Source organism: Saccopteryx bilineata, chromosome 1 (genome assembly GCF_036850765.1).
Source record: "Saccopteryx bilineata isolate mSacBil1 chromosome 1, mSacBil1_pri_phased_curated, whole genome shotgun sequence".
NCBI classification, from domain to species: Eukaryota; Metazoa; Chordata; class Mammalia; order Chiroptera; family Emballonuridae; genus Saccopteryx; species Saccopteryx bilineata.
In genome coordinates, this window is record NC_089490.1 from 121,070,251 (window position 1) to 121,094,020 (window position 23,770).

The 23,770-nt window shown below is 37.2% G+C and overlaps 2 protein-coding genes across 2 annotated transcripts in view; one reads left to right on the forward strand and one right to left on the reverse strand.

Annotated features, from left to right (window-relative positions):
* RECQL (RecQ like helicase) overlaps nt 1-8,881 on the reverse strand; it is a 38,145-nt gene extending 29,264 nt beyond the window's left edge. The window contains exon 1 of the mRNA XM_066264594.1: nt 8,796-8,881. The gene's annotated coding sequence lies outside the window, so the exon portion shown is untranslated. The remainder of the gene's footprint in view (nt 1-8,795) is intronic.
* Nucleotides 8,882-9,033: 152 nt separating this feature from the next.
* Nucleotides 9,034-23,234, forward strand: GOLT1B (golgi transport 1B). The gene is made up of 5 exons (XM_066264598.1): nt 9,034-9,178; nt 16,435-16,526; nt 17,669-17,847; nt 18,804-18,885; nt 20,757-23,234. Exons 1-5 carry the CDS (start codon nt 9,154-9,156, stop codon nt 20,793-20,795), a joined length of 417 nt encoding a protein of 138 aa, XP_066120695.1. The 5' UTR covers nt 9,034-9,153; the 3' UTR covers nt 20,796-23,234.
* The last annotated feature ends 536 nt before the right edge of the window (nt 23,235-23,770 follow it).

Sequence of the window (23,770 nt, forward strand, 5' to 3'; positions counted from 1 at the left end):
TGGCCCGGGTGCTGGGGATGGTTTCGTGGCCTCTGCCTCAGGCGCTAGAGTGGCTCTGGTCACAACAGAGCGACGCCCCGGATGGGCAGAGCATCACCCCTGGTGGGCATGCCAGGTGGATCCCGTTCGGGTGCATGCAGGAGTCTGTCTGAATGCCTCCCCGTTTCCAGCTTCAGAAAAATACAAAAAAAATAAAAATAAAATAAAAAAATAAAAAAGAAGCATCAATCATTAGTTTTTCATTGCACATTCCGACATCTTAGTTGTTCATTGATTGCCTTCTCATATGTGCCTTGACCACAGGCCTTCAGGAGACCGAGTAACCCCTTGCTCGAGCCAGAGACCTTGGGTCCAAGCTGATGAGCTTTGCTCAAACCAGATGAGCCCACGCTCAAGCTGGCAACCTCGCGGTCTCGAACCTAGGTCCTCAGCATTCCAATCCGATGCTCTATCCACTGTGCCACTGCCTGGTCAGGTACCATACTAATTTTTAATGGAAAACCCCCTATTTTTCTGAGAAGTGTCCAAAGTTACATAAACATATAAATGTTAGGTAGCCAAAGGAGGGACGCATAGACCTGATGAGTTTTATAAGAAATTGCTTTCTGCATCTGCAAACAGATGAGCTAAGACCCTAGTGGTATCAGCTTCATGTACCTGGGTTTCAAGCCTTTATTGGGTTAGTAAACAAGGTTAGCCAGGTGGTCAGCCTTGATGGGAAACCATGGGGCAGGGGTTGATGGCTGATTACTAAGCAAAGTGTGTTTAGGTAAGTGATGGGAGGAGAGCTACTGGAACTATCCTAGAGCCAAATTATTTCAAGGTTCTCCTGGCTGTTTTTGATAAGGGGCCCTGGACTTGAACCTAACAATAATAACAAGTACAATGTACACAACACAACCAGAATCACCAGATACAAAGTGACATAACGAAAAAAGAGCAAAGATTTGAGGTTAAATAATTATAATGCTAAATTACGTATTTTAGCAAAATTACACACCCTTTCCTCTCAACTTCTTTCCCTATCTGTAAAACTGGGATAGAACCTATCTTATACATAACAAGATGGATAGACTCAAATGCTCCACATTAAGCAATATCCATCCACATAAACACCTAAATTAATCATTTAACATTTTATTGAGTACTTGCTTTAGAGAGTTACAATTTGAGACCTGAAGATGGCAACGAAGTAGGCAGATGCACAGACCCTGCTCACACCACTAAACTGGATTACAAATTAATTTAGGAACAATCAGCGTGCAAAACAACTCTGGACTACAAGAACAGCTCTCAAAAACCAAAGAGCAAAGAAGAAGCTACACTGAGCATGGTAGGAAGCGCTGAGGAGCAGTGGGTCTCCCATGCTTATAGGAACAAAGGGGGTGTGAGGCTGAGAGCTCAGAAGGGCTCTCATTCCAAGGAAAAGAGTAGTAAATATAGCTCACAGCTACTTGCCTGGGGACCTGGGAACGAGGTGTGTGTGTTGAAAGGGCTGGCTTATCTTTTAAAAGGAAAGGGAGGAGAGAGAGAGACAGAAGGTGACTGGCAGAGGAATGCATGGGAGGACCTCAGAAGCTGACTCATCCAGTGCTGGAGGCAGCCATAGCTGGGGGAGGAGCTGATCCTTCCACATAACACAAGACAAGTGGTTCCAGGTCAGCCATCTCAAAATATCTCACCAGCTCCAATCACTTGAAGAAGACACAGCTGAAAACAAAAAGTGGGGAGGAGGGACAGTGACTCAGGTCTCCATGAAGACCTAAGATACACCTCCCCCTTCTGAAGTAGAGAAAGCACCCAGTCCCCAGAGAGAGTAACTGGCAGAACAGGCCTTCAGAGTCTCAGGTTACACCCACCACATTCCTGGATACAGTTTCAAGTAAGTCCCCTAATGAGATCAGTAAACAAAATTACCACAGAGATAACTGAGAAAAAAAACAAACAAATCAAGACTTCAAAGCTGCTCTACTAGAAAAGCCAAACCTGACAGTGATTACAAACAACAGCTGATGCCAACCCAAGAAAACCTAGAAATAACTGAAAATTCAAAGCAGACAACACCAAACCTAGACTCAACCAGCCCTACAAACAACACACCCAAACACACAGACATAATGAGAAGACTGATAAGTGCAATCTAAATGAAACTACAAGAGAATTCTCAAGAAAAAGAACTCAGTGATATGGAAATAACCAAACTGCCGGATGCAGAGTTTAGAATAATGATTGTTAGGATGCTTAGGGATCTTAGAACAACAATGGATGGACATTACAATCACCTAAATAAAGAGATAGCAAGTAAAAAAAGGACATTGAAATAATAAAAAAGAATCAGTCGGAAGTGACAAATACAATATCAGAAATGAAGACCACAATGGAAGGAATTAAAGGCAGGATGGATAAAGCTGAGGATCGAATCAGTGAGTTGGAGGAAAAGATGAACAAAGGCATGGAAGCAGAGCAGAAAAAAGAAAATAGACTCAAAATGTCTCAGGAAACTCTGAGAGAGCTCTGTAACAACATGAAGAGAAATAACATCCGCATCATAGGGGTTCCTGAAGAAAAAGAGAAAGAAGAATAGATAGACACTTTATTCAATCAAATCATAGCTGAAAACTTCCCTAAATTGATGCAAGGAAGGGTCTCACAAGTTCAAGAAGCACAGACAACTCCATTAAAGAGAAACCCAAAGAGATCTACAAAGACACATCATAATTAAAATACCAAAGCTAAGCAATAAAAAGAAAATATTAAAAGCTGCTAGAGAAAATAAAGCTATCACCTACAAAGGAGCCCCCATAAGGATGACATCCGACTTCTCAACAGAAACATTTGAGACCAGAAAGAAACAGCAAGAAATAGTCAAAGTAATGCAGAACAAGAGCCTACATCCAAGACTACTTTATCCAGCAAAGCTATCATTTAGAATTGAAGGAGAAATAAAAAGCTTCCAGACAAATTAAAACTCAAGGAATTCATTACAACCAAACCACTGCTGCAGGAAATGTTAAGGGGCCTGTTGTAAACAGATCAAAGTGGGAAAAGAATATAGCAAAAGAGGAATACAGCTTTAAAGAATAAAATAGCAATAAATAACTAAAAATCAATAATAACCTTAAATATAAATGGATTAAATGATCCGATCAAAAGACATAGGGTAGCTGCTTGGATAAGAAAACAGGACCCATACATATGCTGTCTACAAGAGACACACCTTAAAACAAAAGATGCACACAGACTGAAGGTAAAAGGATGGAAAGATATATTTCATGCAAATGGAAATGAAAAAAAGCTGGGGTAGCAATACTTATATCAGACAAAATAGACTTTAAAACAAAGACTATAGTAAGAGATAAAGAAGGTCACTACATAATGATAAGGGGAGCAATCCAACAGGAAGATATAACCATTATAAATATCTACGCACCTAATATAGGAGCACCTAAATATATAAAGCAGACTGATGGATATAAAAGACGAGAACAACAGCAATACTATAATAGTAGGGGATTTCAATACCCCACTAACATCACTAGATAGATCCTCAAGACAGAAAACTAACAAAGAAACAGCAGACTTAAAGGACACACTAGATCAACTGGATTTAATAGATATCTTTAGAACCTTTCCCCTAAGGAAGCAGAATATACACTCTTTTCAAGTGCTTACAGTACAGTCTTTAGGACAGACCACATGTTAGGGCACAAAAGCAGTCTCAACAAATTTAAGAAGATTGAAATCATATCAAGCATTTTCTCTGATCACAATGGCATGAAACTAGAAATCAACCACAACAGAAAAACTGAAAAAAATACTCAAACACATAGAAACTAAATAGCATGTTATTAAAAAACGAATGGGTTAACAATGAAATCGAAAAAGAAATAAAAAAATTCCTAGAAACAAATGATAATGAGCAAACAACAACTCAAAATTTATGGGACACAGCAAAAGCAGTCCTGAGAGGTAATTTCATAGCACTACAAGCATTCCTTAAGAAGCTTGAAAAACCTCAAATAACCTAACCCTTCATCTAAAAGAACTAGAAAAAGAACAGCAAATATGGCCCAGAGGTAGTAGAAGGTAGAAAATAATAAAGATCAGAGCAGAAATAAATGACATAGAAGCTAAAGAAACAATACAGAGGATGAATGAAACCAAGAGCTGGTTCTTTGAAACGGTAAACAAGATGGACGAACCTTTAACAAGACTCACCAAGAAAAGAGAGACGATTCAAATAAATAAAATTAGAAATGAAAGTGGAGAAATAACAACCAACACAATAGAAATACAAAATATTGTAAGAAAAGACTATGAAGAACTGTATGCCAAAAAATTAAACAACTAGGTGAAATGGACAAATTCCCTGAATCATATAATCTTCCAAAAATCAATCTGGAAGAATCAGAAAACTTAAGCAGACTGATTACAACAAAAGAGATCAAAACAGTTATCATAAAGCTCCCAAAAAACAAAACCCCTGGGCCCAATGGCTTCACTGGTGAATTCTACCAAATATTCAAAGAAGAACTAACTCCTATCTTTCTCAAGCTATTTCAAAATATTCAAGAGGAAGGAAGACTTCCAAGTTCCTTTTATGAGGCGAACATAATTCTGATTCCAAAACCAGGCAAAGACAACACGAAGAAAGAAAATTATAGGCCAATATCCCTGATGAATTTAGATGCTAAAATCCTCAACAAAATATTAGCAAACCGGATCCAGCAATATATGAAAAAAATCATACATCATGATCAAGTGGGATTTATTCTGAGAAGGCAAGAATGGTACAACATTCGTAAATCAATTAATGTGATTCACCACATAAACAAAAGGAAGGAGAAAAACCAATGATAATTTCAATAGATGCAGAAAAAGCATTTGATAAAATCCAGCACTCATTTATGATAAAAACTCTTAGCAAAGTGGGAATACAGGGAACATACCTCAACATGATAAAGGCCATCTATGACAAACCCACAGCCAACATCATCATTAATGGACAAAAATTAAAAGCAATTCCCCTAAAATCAGGAACAAGGCAGGGGGTACCCTCTTTCAACAATCTTATTCAACATAGTACTGGAAGTCCTAGCCACAGCAATCAGACAAGAAGAAGAAATAAAAGGCATCCAAATTGGAAAGGAAGAAGTAAAACTATCGTTATTTGCAGATGATATGATACTGTATATAGAAAACCCTAAAGTCTTAGTCAATAAACTACTGGACCTAATAAACAAATTCAGCAAGGTGGCAGGATATAAAATTAATACACAGAAATCAGAGGCATTTTTATACCCGAAAAATGAGCTGTCAGAAAGAGAAATTAAGGAAACAATCCCCTTCACTATTGCAACAAAAAAAAAAAATAAAGTACCTAGGAGTAAATTTAACCAAGGAGGTTAAAGACTTATACTCAGAAAATTATAAAACATTGACAAAATAAATCAAGGAAGACACAAACAAGTGGAAGCATATACCGTGCTCATGGTTAGGAAAAATAAACATCATTAAAATGTCTATATTACCCAAAGCAATTTATAAATTCAATGCAATACCAATTAAAATACCAATGACATACTTCAAAGATATAGAACACATATTCCAAAAATTTATATGGAACCAAAAAAGAACATGAATAGCCTCAGCAATCTTGAAAAAGAAGAATAAAGTGGGAGGTATCACACTTCTTAATATCAAGTTATACTACAAGGCCACTGTACTCAAAACAGCTTGGTACTGGCATAAGAACAGGCATATAGATCAATGGAACAGAACAGAGAACCCAGAAATAAACCCACATCTTTATGGACAATTGATATTTGACAAGGAGGTAAGAGCATACAGTGGAGTAAAGGCAGTCTCTTTTAACAAATGGTGTTGGGAAAACTGGACAGCTACCTACAAAAAAATGAAACTAGACCACCAACTTACACCATGCAGAAAAGTAAACTCAAAATGGATAAAGGACTTAAATGTAAATCGTGAAACCATAAGCATCCTAGAAGAAAACTTAAGACAGTAAGCTCACCGACATCTATCGCAGTAATAACCTTACTGATTTATCTCCACAGGCAAATGAAATAAAAGACAGGATAAACAAATGGGACTATATCAAACTAAAAAGCTTTTGCACAGCTAAAGACAATATGAACAGAATAAAAAGATTAACCACACAATGGGAGAACATATTCAACAATACATCTGATAAGGGATTAAAAACCAAAATTTGTAAAGAACTTGTAAAACTCAACACCGGGAAGACAAACAATCCAATCAAAAAATGGGCACAAGAAAGAATAGACACTTCTCCAAAGTGGCCATACAGATGGCCAATAGACAAATGAAAAAAATGTTCAACATCACTAATCATTAGAGAAGTGCAAATTAAAACCACAATGAGATATCACCTCACACCAGTCAGAATGGCGCTCATTGACAAAACAACACAGGATAGGTGCTGGTGAGGATGTTGAGAAAAGGGAACTCTCCTGCACTGCTGGTGGGAATGCAGACTGGTGCAGCCACTGTGGAAAACAGTATGGAGATTCCTCAAAAAATCTGAAATGGAACTGCCTTTTGACCCAGCCATCCCACTTATAGGAATATATCCCAAGGACACCATATTACCAACTAAAAAAAAGAAATGCACCCCTATGTTTATGGCAGCATTGTTCATAATAATGAAGATCTGGAAACAGCCCAAGTGTCCATCTGTGGACGAGTGGATTAAAAAGGTGTGGTACATATACACAGTGGAATACTATGGGGCTATGAAAAAGAAGAAAATATTATCTTTTACAACAATATGGAGGGACCTGGAAACTATTATGTTGAGTGAAATAAGCCAGGCAGAGAAAGAAAAATATCATATGTCCTCACTCATTTGAGGAATCCAAGGAATAATGAAAACTGAGGAACCGAATTGAGACAAAGGAGGGATCAAAGGGACCAGAGGAAAAGAGGACAGAGGGAAAGTGGATGAATGGATAGGATAAACCTGAAGGGAAGGGGGGAGGGCGCTCTAGGGAGGGGGGCAAGAGAGATGTTGAGGGGAACGGGGGGGGGGAGGAGGGATGCATTCGGGGTTACCCTAGAATCCATATAAACACAATTAAATAAAAAAAAAAATTTAAAGTATAAAATTAAAAATAAAGTTACAATTCAGTCTCAATATTAAACAAGGATTTGATATTCTATGTGTGTGGCGGGGGGGTTAATTTCAGAAGAAAATCTGAAAAGCTCATTAGTAGGAAAAAAACACGGTTTGTACTGTATTAAGGAACTCTAAATACGTATAAATGACTGAAACATAAGAGTACCTATGAGCACGAGAAAGATGAGGCTTAAGGGCAGAAACTTTAGGGTGCCCATAATCCCAACAGCCACCTCCCCTAACTCTGATGTGGACAATCAACATTTTTTAAAGTAACTTAGAATGTTTCCCAAAGGTAACTTCAGTATGACTCTACACTTATCTTACTGCTGACTTCATGCCTCTCCTAAGGTAGAATTCTGAAACTACCGCTAGGCTGGAAAAATAGGCAGGGTCTTCTTTGCCTTGCTAAGGAGTTTGGAATAGCTACAGCATTATTACATATTGAGTAGGGGAGTAAACTAAAGACTTTTAATTCTTTATCTATTAAACATCTCTTCACCAGTTTGTGGAAATGTAATTCTCCTTCTCTAGACTGCCAAGTCCTTTCCCTTTGTTTTTTCATAGCCTCGCAAGTGCCCTGCATGCAGTACAGGCTCTGGTTTGCTGGGATTGAAAGCAGAAGCTAGCTCTACCCTTAGGAAAGCATATATTCTATAATCATCCCCCCACCACTATTTTAAATAACTTCTTTGATTAAATTGTCAAAACACTTCATAAATTCCTCCCCCAAATGATGCGATTTACTATTAAAAGACATCTCAATATAAAAACATGTTCAGAAATTAGTGAGCTACAGCAGTTAAGAAGTACAGCTAGGCACTGTCAAAATCACAAACTACGTAAGCAGACAAAATCGGTTTAGTCATACAATCAAACCTTTGCTTACTTTGTAAAGCCAACTTAATCTGGGTCATTTCCATTTCTCAAGGTTGATATGGGGTAACCACTAACCAATTCCCTATCATTCAAGGAATGTTAATATATTATAACCAATCGTTGTGAACATAAGCAGCCACTGCCTTCTCGCTATGTAACTGCTAAAAATACACCCCAGAGCCTCATCACACGTTTCGGTTTGAGTGCTCCGGTTAGCGAGGGTGTACTTTCACTGCTTCCGTTTTTTATTGGTGTTACTTCTGCCGTTTCTGAATTTTTTACAGCACCTACAGGACATGTCTTAGTGTCACACCCAGTCATTGATGCTGGAGGAAATGTCACTAAGGAACCACGGGTTAAATCAGACACACATTCCCCCTCTTCCCGCCACCTGCGTTTAGAGGCAAGAGCAATTTACTCTTCCCCTCCCTTCCGCCAACGCGTCCCCAGGGCTGACTCCCAATACACGCTGGTTGCCAATAAAGCGTCCGGCATGGAAAAGGCTGGAGATAAAATTATTTATGTGCGCAAAGGCCCGAGGTCCACAGAGCTGGACGAAGCACAACGCCCTTGTTTCTCCCCGCCGGTGTGGAAGGACACGGCCGGCCTCTCCTTCAGGCAGGGAAAGGAAAGATTAACCCTTTCACAGAGTAACCGAAGAAAAGGCACAGACTTTCCCCAAGGGGTTAATGAACCCCCATCCTGACTTCCCCAGACTCCGAACCTAAAGTGCCCCCTATTTACAACCCCTACTCACTGCTTTCAGACACTCTCCAATAAAAAGTTCCCGCCACCAGGGTTTCCTTTCTCTCCAGCCCGGAGCATCCACCCTTCCGGGTCGGGCCGTTCAACCAATTGCAAGTAATACCCTTTTCTAATTGGTTAAGGGGTGTGGCCACGATCGCGTCAACTAACAAGAGTACAGTGTATTGGTAAATATTGGGAGCGGAAATAACCAATAGGAAGCCGTCTTGAAGCTGGGTGCGAGTAGCTGCGTGTTTCCGGAAGACGTGGCGGCTCTCTTCTGGGCAGTTTCCCGGCTTCATTACTCCCTACTTTGCTTCGCGTCCTGGGTTCCTCGAGGTGCTATCGTCGCTGTCCTCACCACTGCAGCCATGATCTCCTTAACGGATACCCAGAGTAAGCACCTGTCCCGGGGTCCCCTCCTTGAGCCCCGCACACCCCTTGCTCGGGCTGGGTCTCGCTCCTCCGCCCCCCTGTGCGGGGCAATGAATGAAGCTCCGCGATGGGGACGGCGGCCTGTGAAACTGAGCTAGGGCTGGAGGAACCTGCAGACCTGCCTTGAGGTGGCGAGGGCTGGACCTGCAGAGGCGGACCTGGCCTGGGAGGAGGGTCATTGGGGTCGGGGAGAACGCCCGAGATCGCTGGGGAGGGGGAGTTCTCGCGGAGGGTCTGTTTCGCGTCCCCGTCGCGCCGTCCTGTGGCCCTGAGGAGACCGGCGCTTTGTTCCTGCGGACGACCGCGAGACCAAGTTTGTGCGGCCGTATGCTCAGGACTGACGAGGGGTCCCTTACAAGTTACTGCTGGTTGTCAGGGAGGCGGTATTTTAAATGTCACCTTTTGTAGGCTTTTTTTTTTTTAATGTACTTACACTTAAATATGTTGGATATGCATGCGCCTTTTACCAGCAATGCAAACGACTTTCCAAAAAATTCCTTGAAATGACTTCACTTTTCTAACAGCTAATACTTCCACAGTAATAGAAAGTCACTTTGTGTTCATTAAAGGATTTCTTTTGTTAATGTTGTATATTATGCTTTGTGATTTGTTTTATTATTTTAGCATCTCTGTTCCTGCCTCAGCTCTCCAGGCCTGTCTAATCTCTAAGGTTGGCATTGCGTTCTGTTTCCTTTCCTTTCCTTTCAATATAACATTTCCACGTTTCTACTCCTTTTTACCAATCTTAATAATCTTTATTTACCTATCTGCACAACTCTGTGCTATCTATCTATTGATGGTCTAGTCTTTTTGTCTCATTTTGCTTTATCAGCCACGCCTTTTCTTACTCTGGTTAACTGATTTGGATTTTCAAGATTTTAAGAATTTCAACAGTCTATAGAAACAAAAATAACATTTCATTTAAAATATATTTTAAAGTGAAATTTAAAGTTTGGATTCACGTGATGGCTAACTTGCACTTCACAGGGCTTCTAAGGTCCTACAAACACATTGTCACCCCAATCAGTCTCTTCCTTCCTGAAATTGGACTGAGTCTGCACCCTGGGGCCACCTGCCCTGCCTCGGGAAGAGTGCCCATTTTGATCGTTTGGCCTCATCTATTCTGATCAAAGAAAATCTAAATACAGACCTTTTTTTTTTTTAACTGTTATAATAAAAACTAGCAATTGTATAATGGTAACTTGTTTCATTTTACCGTGTGCTTTCGTATAAATCGTTAAACTTAATTCTTTTTTTTTTAATTTACTGATTTTAGCACGAGAGAGAGACAGAGAGAGAAGATAGAAACATTGATTTGTTCCTGGATGTGTCCTTACCAGGGATTGAACTGGCAACCTCTAAGCTTCAGGAGGATGCTCTAACCCAGTGGTCCCCAACCTTTTTTGGGCCACGGACCGGTTTAATGTCAGAAAATATTTTCACAGAACAACCTTTAGGGTGGGACGGATAAGTGCACAAAATAAAATTATGCGACCGGCGTAAATACTGGTATTTTTAAATATAATTGTCGAACTTACGAGACAAACATTAAGAGTGAGTCTTAGACGAATGTAACAGAGGGAATCTGGTCATTTTTAAAAAATAAAACATTGTTCAGACTTAAATATAAATAAAACGGAAATAATGTAAGTTATTTATTCTTTCTCTGCGGACCAGTACCAAATGGGGGTTGAGGACCACTGCTCTAACCAACCATACTATCCAGCCAGGGCTAAATTTAATTCTTATAAGAGCCTTATATAGTAGAAAGGAGTATATCTCTTTTATAAATTAAAAGAAGCTCAAAAGAAATTCAGTGTATGGTTAGAGGTAAAGTCACAGAAACAAAACTTGATTTCAGCCCTGCTGTATGCCACTAGCATATAAAAGACAATAGAAACTTTGAGGTCTATCTTAGAATGATGAAATTCTTCCATAACAAAAATAGTTCCAATAGTAGATAGTTATCTTACAGAATTATGCATCTTTTGAGATTTTTTTATAGCATATTCAGTATCTATTCTTTATGAAACACAGTTCTCTGTTCCTCTTGATTGAAACCCAAAATTAAAATTAGGTTGCTCAAGGAAAGTAGCAGAATTGTATATATAAATTGCTAGAATTTATTTCTAATTTTATTACTTGGAGGAAGTACTTAAACTCTACGTGGTTTTCCTTTGTAACTAAAATATTATAACTCCATTTGCCTGAGTTGGTGTTTATTATTTAGATAAAAATATGAATTATTTATCCTGTACATGGACATTCTTTTATGTTGAAGGCTTATTATAAGTACAACCTCATTTACATCCTTCCTAAAACCAGAACAAGAGATCACGGTTGGAATATGGGCAGAATGGGGAAGCATTCTCCTCACTTCATTAAATTGATGTGGAAGATGAAAATTGCTCTTTGATGCTCTTCTGCCGAATGTTTTATAGGTAGGCGGTGAATTGGAACACAAAACTATCAGTGAACCAAAAACTGTATGGACTTCAAATTGTGTTTGTGTGTGTGTGTTTAACTGCAGAACTTTGCCATCATTCAAATCATTTGCCAAGATTATTCTGGAATTCTGATTCTGGGAGATGGTTACCAAGTACTGATCAAAGTAGAGTAAATAACAATTCATGACTGTTTTAAGGGATTCTATAATAGCATCCCCTATTCCCATGGGGAAAAAAAACAAATAAACAAGATCTATTAAGTAGGACAGAGTGGGGCATTTACCTTGCTGCCTCTAATCTTTTCTTTTTTTCTTTTTTTTTGTATTTTTCTGAAGCTGGAAACGGGGAGAGACAGTCAGACAGACTCCCGCATGCGCCCGACCGGGATCCACCCGGCACGCCCACCAGGGGCGAAGCTCTGCCCACCAGGGGGCGATGCTCTGCCGCGACCAGAGCCACTCTAGCACCTGGGGCAGAGGCCAAGGAGCCATCCCCAGCGCCCGGGCCATCCTTGCTCCAATGGAGCCTTGGCTGCAGGAGGGGAAGAGAGAGACAGAGAGGAAGGAGGGGGTGGAGAAGCAAATGGGTGCTTCCCCTGTGTGCCCTGGCCGGGAATCGAACCCGGGTCCCCCACATGCCAGGCCGACGCTCTACCGCTGAGCCAACCGGCCAGGGCCGCTGCCTCTAATCTTGACTTACGTCAGATAGCCTAAAATTCTACCATGATATTCAGTTGATATTCACTTGAGTTCTTTATTCTGACATTTTCTGTGGGGGGTTTTTAATGTATAGAAAGACAGTGCTGCTTTAAAATATTTAACATCAGATACCAAAATGCTAACAGTAATTGCCATTGGATTAAGCATATCTTTTCCTATAAAATTTTTACAGCAAGGTTGTTGTTTTAGACAAATTCATTTTATTAGATTACTTGTATCGGATCGTTTGTTCAACATATACACACATACACACAGGCAAGAGGAATGAAGGCTTGATAATGCACCAGAGGAAGATAAATTTTCTTAAGGGTTTGATTCTAGAGGGAGAGGGCAAGCCTATGTAGGACTTCAAGAACCTGCAGGCTTATGAATGCACAGGCATAGGGAAAAATGGAGCTCCGGCAATGAGGACAAGGCACAACAAGGACAGTTTGAGGCTTTTGACCCCTTCAGATCAGGGGATATTTGGTAACATCGTGCTAGTGCCAGTTTTGGAAAAGATGTTACAAAGACCTGCTTGTCAATACTGACTAAAGTAGTAGGAATGTTTTGGTTTCCATGCTATAATTGTTTGGACTAGATCATAACTGGATTTGAATTCCCAACCTGACTCTACAGCAGGGGTCCCCAAACTTTTTACACAGGGGGCCAGTTCACTGTCCCTCAGACCATTGGAGGGCCAGACTATATAAAAAACTATGAACAAATCCCTATGCACACTGCACATATTTTAAAGTAAAATAACAAAATGGGAACAAATACAATATTTAAAATAAAGAACAAGTAAATTTAAATCAACAAACTGACCAGTATTTCAATGGGAACTATGCTCCTGTCACTGTCCACCAATGAAAGAGATGCCCCTTCCAGAAGTGTGGCAGGGGCCGGATAAATGGCCTCAGGGGGCCACATGCGGCCCGCGGGCCATAGTTTGGGGACCCCTGCTCTACAGCATCACCAGCTGCCCTCCCCCGTACCTCGCCACCACACACACTTGCTGAATCTGTGATCAAAGGTAAATTAGGTATACAAATCTCTGAGTCTTTGGTTGCCTGTAGGAAATGTGGAGCTGGTGCTACTTTTTACCTCACAATTTGTTAAAGGGATTACAACATATTTGTATAAACATGTCATTAAATGTAAAACCATATTTTGATATTGTCCTGTTCACTGCAGTCAATTTCTAATAATTTACTAACATTTACTTAGTTATATTAGATAAACTAATTATGTTGAACTTAAAGATGCTTCTCCCAGAAGTTCAGTGTCTTCTAATGAGTTTCATAACCAAGCATATTTAACCTGAAGATCCTGTGGGAAGCAATATGGCATAATGGTTAAGCACACAAACTTTGGACTCAAATAGACCTCAATTCAAATGCCTAATGAGAAGTGTGACTTTAGGCAAACTAGGTCAGTTCTCTAAACCTCAATGTCTGGCATCTCAAAAATAATGTAATATTTCCATATAATTTCCTTTCTGAACAAACACCTCAAAAATTTTCTGTAATCATTGGTATAATTATGAAAAGATAGAAATTAGTCATATTCATTTAACTCAACTCTCAATGATTGAATTCTAACTACTTGATAGTTATTAAATGGAATTTTACTTGTTCTTATGCCCACATTTTCCTCTGAGAAATTTCGGTATGTCTGCCATCTCAAGTTATTTTGGTAAATTCTTTTAAGGCATTTAAGCATGGAAGTATCACCCTCAAATTTTCCTAGAAATTCATATCTGGGGAATACACTAGCTAGTGTATTTATTGACAGGTACCTGAATTCTTCTAGACCAGTGGTCGGCAAACCGCGGCTCTTTGGCCCCCGTGAGTGTGGCTCTTCCACAAAATACCATGTGCGGGCGCAAAGGCCAGCTTAGGAGTACCCTAATTAAGTTAATACAGTGTACCTACCTATATAGTTTAAGTTTAAAAAATTTGGCTCTCAAAAGAAATTTCAGTCGTTTTACTGTTGATACTTGGCTCTGTTGACTAATGAGTGTGCCGACCACTGTTCTAGACTAACTTTGGAAGAAAAAGGGAGCTGGAATGGAAGTAGTAATTAACTGTAAATTGAGAAAGTGGAAGATGTACAGAAAGGTATATAATATAAATTTTCAAGTTATCAAAACATTTTTTGTGGCTTAAAATTTTTTTAAGTAGCTGTGACCTGGATTTTCGCTTGCTGGAACTAAGGCAAAAACTTAAGAAATAGATTAGAAATCACTAATGATGTATTTAAAATTGTGTTCCTAAAAATATATTGGTTTGAGCCCTGATTCATTATTTTTTGCAGATAGTGCTTCTAGGTAAAATGAGGATTGATAACTATTTCCTGTAAACAAAACTAAAATAACCAAGGCTTTAGTGGATTGATTGTGCTTTGTAGTAGAAACAGGAAAGTACAGCTATAACCTTAGAAAGTTAGATTCTTCAAACTAAAAATTGCAACTCTTGGGGAATATGAAGGCAATAAAATTATTAGTTTTATACACAAACTTTAAGGCTTATATTTTGCCTACCACTATATATATACTCAGTACAGGGGGTCCTGGGGTTCTGACATAGTTCCATTCCTATGACAGTGACGTAACCTGAATTTTGGTGTAAGTCAAAACACACCCTAAGCTAACACAAATGGAACACTTGTGCTTTTAACAGTCCAAACTAGCGTAGGTAAGCGTACTGGAAAACGCCAGCTCCCTCACTCATATACTGTGTTACTGCATATTCTTTTGCAGCGCACAGCCAAACTAGTTCCCCACATTGTCCATAAGTACAGTGCTAACGGCATAAGCTGAAACACGTCTCAGTTTTTTGAAGTTTTTATGGGAGTGAGCGTCGTAAACTCGAAATGTATGTGGAGACTGTCATAACCTGAGGACCCCCTGTACTTAGAGCAGTTGCTGGCATCTTGGAGTTAATAACAAATCTTTGTTTTTGAGTGAAAGAGCAAAAATACAGAATATTAATATTAGGTAAAACTTTTTTGAAACTTTAGAGAGGTGATTTCAGGACTAAGAATAAATATGTGAATGGATTCATAGCTTAGATAAATTTGTGGAAGATAAATCCATAATAAACCATCAAGAACTTAAAAGTAATACCTAACCTTTTGAATAAAACAACTTTTGAGGAGACTGCTACCTGAGTCTCAAAATATTTCCTATGGCCACTGTATTGAAGTATATTATGCTGACCTCCTGTAGCAACTTCTAATGGGTTATAGAAGGAATTAATTTTTTATATGTATATATTTTAAATTTTTATTTAGAAAATTAAAGGGGTGACATTTATCAATGAGTATATAGGTTTCAGGTAAACATTTCTATAGCATTTGAACTGTTGATTATGTTGTGTACCCATCACCCAAAGTCACATCATTTTCCGTCACCATGTATTTGGCCCTCTTTACTCCCTTCCCCATACCCCCTCCCCCTGGTAATCAGTTCACTTTTATCTACGTCCATGAATCTCTGTTTTATATCCCATCTATGTGTGAAATTTTATAGTTCTTAGCTTTTTCTGATTTACTTATTTCACTCAGTATAATGTTCTCAGGGTCCATCCATGTTGTCGTAAATGGCAATATGTCATCATTTCTTGTGGCTGAGTAGTATTCCATTGAGTATATGTACCACATCTTCTTTATCTAACTGCAGATATTTTTCATATAAATAGTCATAGCATATGTGGAGATAAGTAGTAAAAAGCTAACTCATATATTTATGTCTGATACCAGAGAAATACCTGGGAAGGAAAAAATATATAACACCAAACGCTTAGAACCCTGATTTATCTTTCGCTAATATGGGTATAGTTGTAAGAAATGCTATCTCATATAAAAACTAGAAATTTCCATTTATATTTAAGGTAATTTCCTGATGTTAATTTGTTAATAGATCTTAGTAAATGTCATAAAGTTAACTTGTAATGTTGGGGACCTATTTCCTTATATAAAAGAAAAACTGAAAAATTATCTTAGTTTACAGAGATTTTAATGTAACTTTAATTTTTCTCTACCCTTAACCATATAACTTATATTGCAGAAATTGGAATGGGATTAACAGGATTTGGAGTGTTTTTCCTGTTTTTTGGAATGATTCTCTTTTTTGACAAAGCTCTACTGGCTATTGGAAATGTGAGTTTTTTAATATATATTTTAACTAACTTCATAAGAAAATTTTAGCTACAAATGAATTCTTGTCTGCTATTAAATTTAGGGGAAATAATCCACCACTACTACTCATGTGAAGATCTCAATTACATTCTTGGTTATCCTGAGTAATGAAACCTGTTAGCTTTCTTTTTAAACAAAAGGTAAACATTGAATGAGGTTTTCTAATTCCATTACTATGTTAAGTATTTGATATGTGATTTACAATAGATTAAATCAAGGCTATCTCTAAATAGGATTTAAAAACAGGTAATTTGATAGCCTCCATTAAATATCTTTGAAGTATATATTACTATTGGGCTTTTAATTGCTAATTGGTAAATATAGAGGATAATAAATTATTCAAAATTGATGTTTTATTAAATAATATAAACAGCATTGGTGTCTCAGAATATGAAACTTAACCATTGGTATAATCAATACTTATGTGAAATATTTTTGACTAAAAAAGTTGATGAAGAAAGGGAAGGATTTGAGAATAAAACCAGGGAAAAGCAAGCTTCTAATAGATCACTATTTCTTGTACACTAAATGAAAACATACAACATGTATGTATATTTGAGAAAACATGGCTGTATTTTATTACTGCTCCCACTAGATATTCTGGAATTGATAAAACTAGAATCCTTTTTCTGGCTTTGCATGATTTCTTCTTCTATCACCTTGGCCATGTCAGTATTTCTCCAATTCATGGGAGCATCTGTACCCCAGGGTGAAGTGTGCAGAACCAGGAGTACCTTCAGTAACATGTCCCTATGGGCAACTTTCCACTTTTGCCTTGCCATTCATCTGCTTGATTAAAGCACCCCCGTCTAGCTAACCCTGGGAAAGAAAACCACTTCTAATGCAGATGCCAGGCGGTAACCTCCTTGTTTCCCTTTTTCTCCTTGAGTTAAGTAGAGAAGGATTGAGAGGAGTACAGCACTGCTACAGCGTTCCCTTGCTTAGCCCACTCCTTAGTTCTGCTTCTTGGTGTGCATTGTAGTTTTCCCTGGCCAGTTGCCCACATGAAAAGCCAGATTTTTTTAATATTTAGCTTTGACCTTTTCAAGTTGATGCAGTGTACTTACCTACTTTTTCTATGTTGCTTTTTCTTTCTTCTGTAGGTTTTATTTGTGGCTGGCTTGGCTTTTGTAATTGGTTTAGAAAGAACATTCAGATTCTTCTTCCAAAAACATAAAATGAAAGCCACAGGATTTTTCCTGGGTGGCGTATTTGTAGTCCTTGTTGGTTGGCCTTTGATAGGCATGATCTTCGAAATTTATGGATTCTTTCTCTTGTTCCGGTAAGGCAATTTTATTTGCTTTCTTCCAATAAAACAGTATATTACAAAAAGCCAGATAGTTGCATCAGTGTAAAAAGACTGTAGTTTCTTAAGTGGATTTTTGTTTACACTGAATCCTTTATCTTAGTGTTAGGTAATTTAACCAACTATGGAATGTTAATCGGGGGTAGACAACTGCCTATGTACGGGTATGAATTATCTTGTAAAGTATTTTCAATGTAATAAAATTCATCTTATTGGCCTTTTAAGGCACTGTATGTTTGCTAAAAGTGATAGATAGATGATAGATTGATAGATAGATAGATAGATGATAGATAGATAATAGATACAAAGATCCAGCATTTTAACCCTTTGAGTAGTGAATTTTTTGTTAACCCTTTGAGTGAGGATGTACATGAACGTTCATACCACTCAAAGGGTTAATACATAGAACCTGATACTGCATAGTTACTGCCACTTGAAAGCATTTTGTTTAGTGCTTATACAAATTAGAAAGGTTTTTATCAAATACACTATGGTAGATTTTGATCGGTTAATATCTTACAAATACTGGTTATCAAGAGTATAAACAATAAATAGTATACAATGTAAAAAAATAGCTTTAAGTAAGATTGGTTTAATAGTTTGTTCAGTAAATGTATATACTTTGTCTTCTATCTGCTAGGCACCATAATACTCATAGGAGACATAAATTTGAATTAATTGCAAAATCTGCTATAGAGGATTTTGTTTCTAATACAGGAGATAAAGATAATAGTAGGATATAGTACTGATGCCATTATAGATGTATATGCAAAATATTATGGGAATCAAATCCTGGGAGAGGTGAGAAATGTTAAGTGATGTTAAAGTCTCTAAAACATTCAAAATGTTAACATAGTCTTTTACTCGGTTAGCAGTTGATTTTGGTGATAAAGGACGTGCAAGTACAGAGAACTATTTTTTTCTTCTTTTAGGGGCTTCTTTCCTGTGGTCGTCTCCTTCATTAGAAGAGTGCCAGTCCTTGGATACCTCTTGAATTTACCTGGAATAAGATCAGTAAGTAATCCTGTACTTAGAAATACAGTTTTTAAAAAACCAAAATACTCTGTTTATCTTTGCTTTCAGAAAATGGAGTAATTGATACATGATTAATCAATGTTTTTATTATAATATAAATGGTTGCATCACATGGATCATTTTACCATGAATACGAGGGGAAAAAATCATTAGTAAATCTATAAAATCTGAATTTTTGTTTCACTGTATTTATTTTTAATATTGTTCTCCTTTTTTAAATACAACTCAGATTGCTATGCTATGCTACCTTTCACTTTGAGAGTCAAGGTACTTTTCAGTTAACTTTTATGTGATCTCTAATTTTAGAAACAGTTCTATGAAATGACATTATTTCTTACAAATATTTTCTTTCTTAGGCTGTCTCACCAAATTAAGTGCATTAAGACAATTAAATGAAGCACTGTATACTCTTTAAGTCAAATGACAAAATTCTGTTTCTAGCTCTGTCTCTGATTTCACAGTCTTGTCAAATCTGTTTCCCCAGTGTGGGCCTGAAGTTGTTTACAGATTTTTATAGATGTTTCTAGAAAGACAGTCCATAGCATTTATGAATTCTCAAAGAAGTAAAGGTACCACTATAAGCCTAATTTTATTTTTATCCTTAAGTTAATTGTAGAGGCAGAACCTTACAGCTGAGACAATTAGAACTTCTACATATTAGAAGTTAGATTTGAAGAGAGAATATTGTGCCTTCACACCACCTGAATTTACCTTAAAATCCTAATGATTCCATAAGTACTTTCAGAGCAACTGGTAGTTTCAGTGTGCTAGTCACCTGTTTGCCGTAATATAAAATTTCAAGAAAAGATGTTGGAACCCTAGGCTTTCAAGGGTATGACTTGATTTTATTGATATTAATCTCCAAAGTCATACAGTAGTCAATACTCTTTATACTTAGAGTAGCTTTCTAGTTTACTGAAACTTACAGTTAAAGAGTTGTAATCACTATTCATGTCCTGAATATAAGGATTCTTCAGTGTTGCCATAAATGGACACTCAGTACTATAAATTACGTTTCATATTATTATTACTTTGTTAAAAAAAATGCTTAAGTAAAAATGTGAATGATTGCTAGATTTTGATGGTATTATAACCCCTTTGGTTACATAACTTTGAATAAATCCTCTATTACTTTGTTTCGATACTTATTGATATCACCCATCTGGAATGCTAATGAAAGCCCAGCTGCTTTATATTGTGGGTGGAGTAACCAAAGTAAATATAATCATTTACATTAATATGTGTTGAAACCTGTACTCAATAATTATAAACTTATGCCTGTATCACTACATCTATTTTTAATGTCATTGCCACTTTCAGTTTATAGTTCAGATACTCATTGAAAATATTTTTAGTCAATTGCTATTGTTACTGAATTTAATGGAGTTAAATCTGTTTATTCAAAGACTACATAGGCCCAGAAGAGATCCACAGTAATGGTCAGTTGAAATATCTTATTGGGATCATTAATGAATGAATGGCTGTGACATTTCTGCTATTTATTTATTTATTTATTTATTTATTTATTTATTTATTGTTAAGCTATCAGTGTTAACTTCATTTTATACCATTTTTTTTATTCATTGTGTTGCATTTATCATGTTGCACCACCCTTAAATTCATATGCATAACATATCATGCAAAAACAACTTTTAGGAAAAAAATTCATTATGCACATTTACATGTCAGAAGAAGTGGTGGTAAGTAGTACTGGATTAATCATTGTCAGTCATAACTTAAATTTTCACAAATCTTATAAAGCTGGGATTTTTAACTGACATTTAAAATGTTGATATAATATTTCATAATGCTGAAGGCCTTCTTTTAATTATCTGTTTTTTTTCTTGCAGTTTGTAGATAAAGTTGGAGAAAGCAACAATATGGTATAACAACAGTGGATTGAAGACTCATTTAAAATATTGTATTATTTATAAAATCCTTTGAAGAATATTCAGCACAAAATTAAGTTACATGAAATAGCTTGTAATGTTCTTTACAGAAGTTTAAAATGTATACGTACAAAGTACCAACAGCAGTTAACAAAGAAGCAGTGGAAACAGCTTCTAATCAGGTGATCTAAGAAGTCAGCAAGCAAACTGAAGGAGATGAAGTCTGTTACAATGCGTATTGAAACTCCTGAAGGAGATTTGTATTGTTTTTCCACAATATGCGAAACACAGCCATTCATAGAGAGCTATGGTGCCTGATTCTTTTCTTTTTCTTTTGAAGGTTCAGGAGCACCCAGAGGCATTTCCTTTTCAGAAATGTCCACTACATTGGCAAAAATATTTCTAGTTGCACTGTGTTTCTGAAAGTGATGCATGACTTAGATTGGGTTATGGCATTTTAATGTATTAAAACCAAGGAAAACCCAGTTTTGATGTATGAATCACTTTTTTTAGTAAGCCTATGGTAAAAATAAAACTTTTATGGTTCTTCTAAATCTTAATATTTAAAGCCAGATGAAAAGCTGAACTAGATATTCTCTGTTGGAATACACAAAGGTCATTCTTTACTAGCTTTTAGTTTCTAAATTATAGCTGACTAAATACTTCTTTGGTCAACAACACACTCTGGAAATACTTCTTGGGAGTCGAAGACTGTATCTGTATCATTCGTTACGTGTAGGCATTTAATGAAAGTGTTCTTGACCATGAAGTAGCCTGTTACGCACCTTGTTTCATTGAACAGTCTTATTTAAGATGCTAACAGATGCACACCAAATGGGCTTTCTGTGTCATGATGGAGGGTTTTTTCTTTCTTTTTCTTTTTAAATTTATTTTACAAAAAATTAGCAATGGTTCATTGCTTTTTAAAAACAAAAGTAACTATTGGTAACATTTATTTCAAGATGTAATATGTTAAAAAGTTTAAAGTACAACTTTTTATTTTTTAAGAGCCATTCATGAAGTTGAGTTCTCCCTTATTTTCAGCTTTTTCATAACATAAAAATCAATCTATAGGCTTCAAATGATGTCTCTTCAGCTTTATTCCTGGGGAAAATATATTAATTCACATAGTGAGGTGATTTTACTATAATTAAACTGGTTATAGTTTCTTAAAAACATGACACTAAAATAAAAAATCATGTGTTGTTTTCTACCACTGATGCTTGATAGGCGGTAAGAAACTGGTTGCTTCTTCGTAAGCAGTTTTCCATGCTGGCAGCTTCTGTGGTCGATGAAACACATTTCCACAGCCATAATACTGTTTGTTTTACCACCAATGATTGCACTCTTTACTTTTTAGCAGTTGCAAAGATTTTTAATACATAAAATCATAATTGAAACTTGTGATTTTTATTTACAAACATGTCTACAAAATCTATTATAGCCTATGTTATTTTTGAATAAATTTCTTAATGCACAGCAAACTCCCAACCTTGCTTGTTTAAAGAAGGAAAGACTTGGTATGTAATCTAATGGTTCGGTCTTGTGGATTACTGTCTTTTTGGTACTGGCATCTGATTGATGACATCATCTATGAAAAATACATATCAACAAAATGAGACTCCTACCTCAATAGTTCATGGAATAAGAAACTTAGTACTGCATCTGATGTTCTTCAAAAAAGTAATATCCTCATTTGGAGAGTATCAAATAAATACATATTTGGGGGATTAACTTATACAAGTTACCCTGTAGGACTCCTGTTTTACATATTTTTGACTGACCCTCATTATTTACAGTGGCTAGATAATTCTACCTTTTAGAGTAAGAGCAGTATCTTAATATAAGGAGCATCTATATTATTTAACCCCTTTGTGGATGTGAATTTCTATCAAAATGTTTTTTGCACTGTAACATCACTTTATCAAAACCCTTGTTTCAGAAAAGCTGTCAGAGTCCGTAAGGGGTTTGCTGATCTCCCGGACCTTTGTAAGTGAGCGGCTGGCGCCGTTTTCAGTTCTAAATGAGTCCACGGTTAGTCTCCAGTGTGAGTTTGGGACTGCACGGCAGCACTGTAATTCTTATTCAGAACCACTGAGAAGGCTTTAAGTTTTAAACATACTAGTCCTCCACTATTTCAGTTTTTCTAAAACATATTGTTTCTTCCTTGCCAAAATTAGCCTCTATCAAAAATACGTGCTTTGACCATTGCTATAGAGGAAAAGGTCCAATTCTACTTAGCCTTAAGTGTTTCTGGCATTGTTCAAATGTATTTTCTATAACAGAAACCTTTTTGGAATCTTTTCTTTTCCCCTTATAAACTGTAATTCCTGAAATACTGCTGTTGAAAAAGTCTCACAGTCAGACTATATGGTCTAACAATTGAATATTGTAAATAACACTTGTCTTATCTCTCAATAAAGGGTACTTTTCTATTAATCAGTGGTTGTCTTAGTTCAGGCTGCTACAGCGAAATTCCATGGACTGGGTGGCTTAAACAAGATGTTTATTTCTTATAGTTCTGGATGCTAGGAAATTCAAAACCAAGGTACTGGCAGATTTGGTTCCTGCTGAGGGCCCTTTCTCCTACTTGTAGATGGCTGCCTTCCCACTGGGTCCTCACATAGTAGAGAGAAAACCTCTGGTCTCTTCGTCTTCTTAGAAGGATACTTATCTGGCCCTGACCAGTTTGCACAGTGGATAGAGCGTTGGCCCAGCATGCAGATATCCCAGGTTCAATCCCCAGTCAGGATACACGAGAGAAGCGAACATCTGCTTTTCCTCCCCTCCCTCTCCCCCTTCTCTCTCTTTTCCCCTCTCCCTGCCAGTGGCTCAACTGGTCTGAGCATCAGCCTCAGGTGCTGGAGATTGCTCAGTTGATTTGAGCGTCAGGCCCAGACAGTTGCCAGTAGAACTCTGTTGGGGTGCATGCATAAGTCTACCTCCCCTCTTCTCACATTAAATAAATAAATAAT

Coding starts and splice junctions, on each gene's coding strand:
- GOLT1B (XM_066264598.1), top strand. CDS start 9,154: ATGATCTCCTTAACGGATACCCAGA. Junction 9,179..16,434: donor CTCCTTAACGGATACCCAGA/GTAAGCACCTGT, acceptor CTTATATTGCAG/AAATTGGAATGGGATTAACA. Junction 18,886..20,756: donor ATTTACCTGGAATAAGATCA/GTAAGTAATCCT, acceptor TTTTTCTTGCAG/TTTGTAGATAAAGTTGGAGA.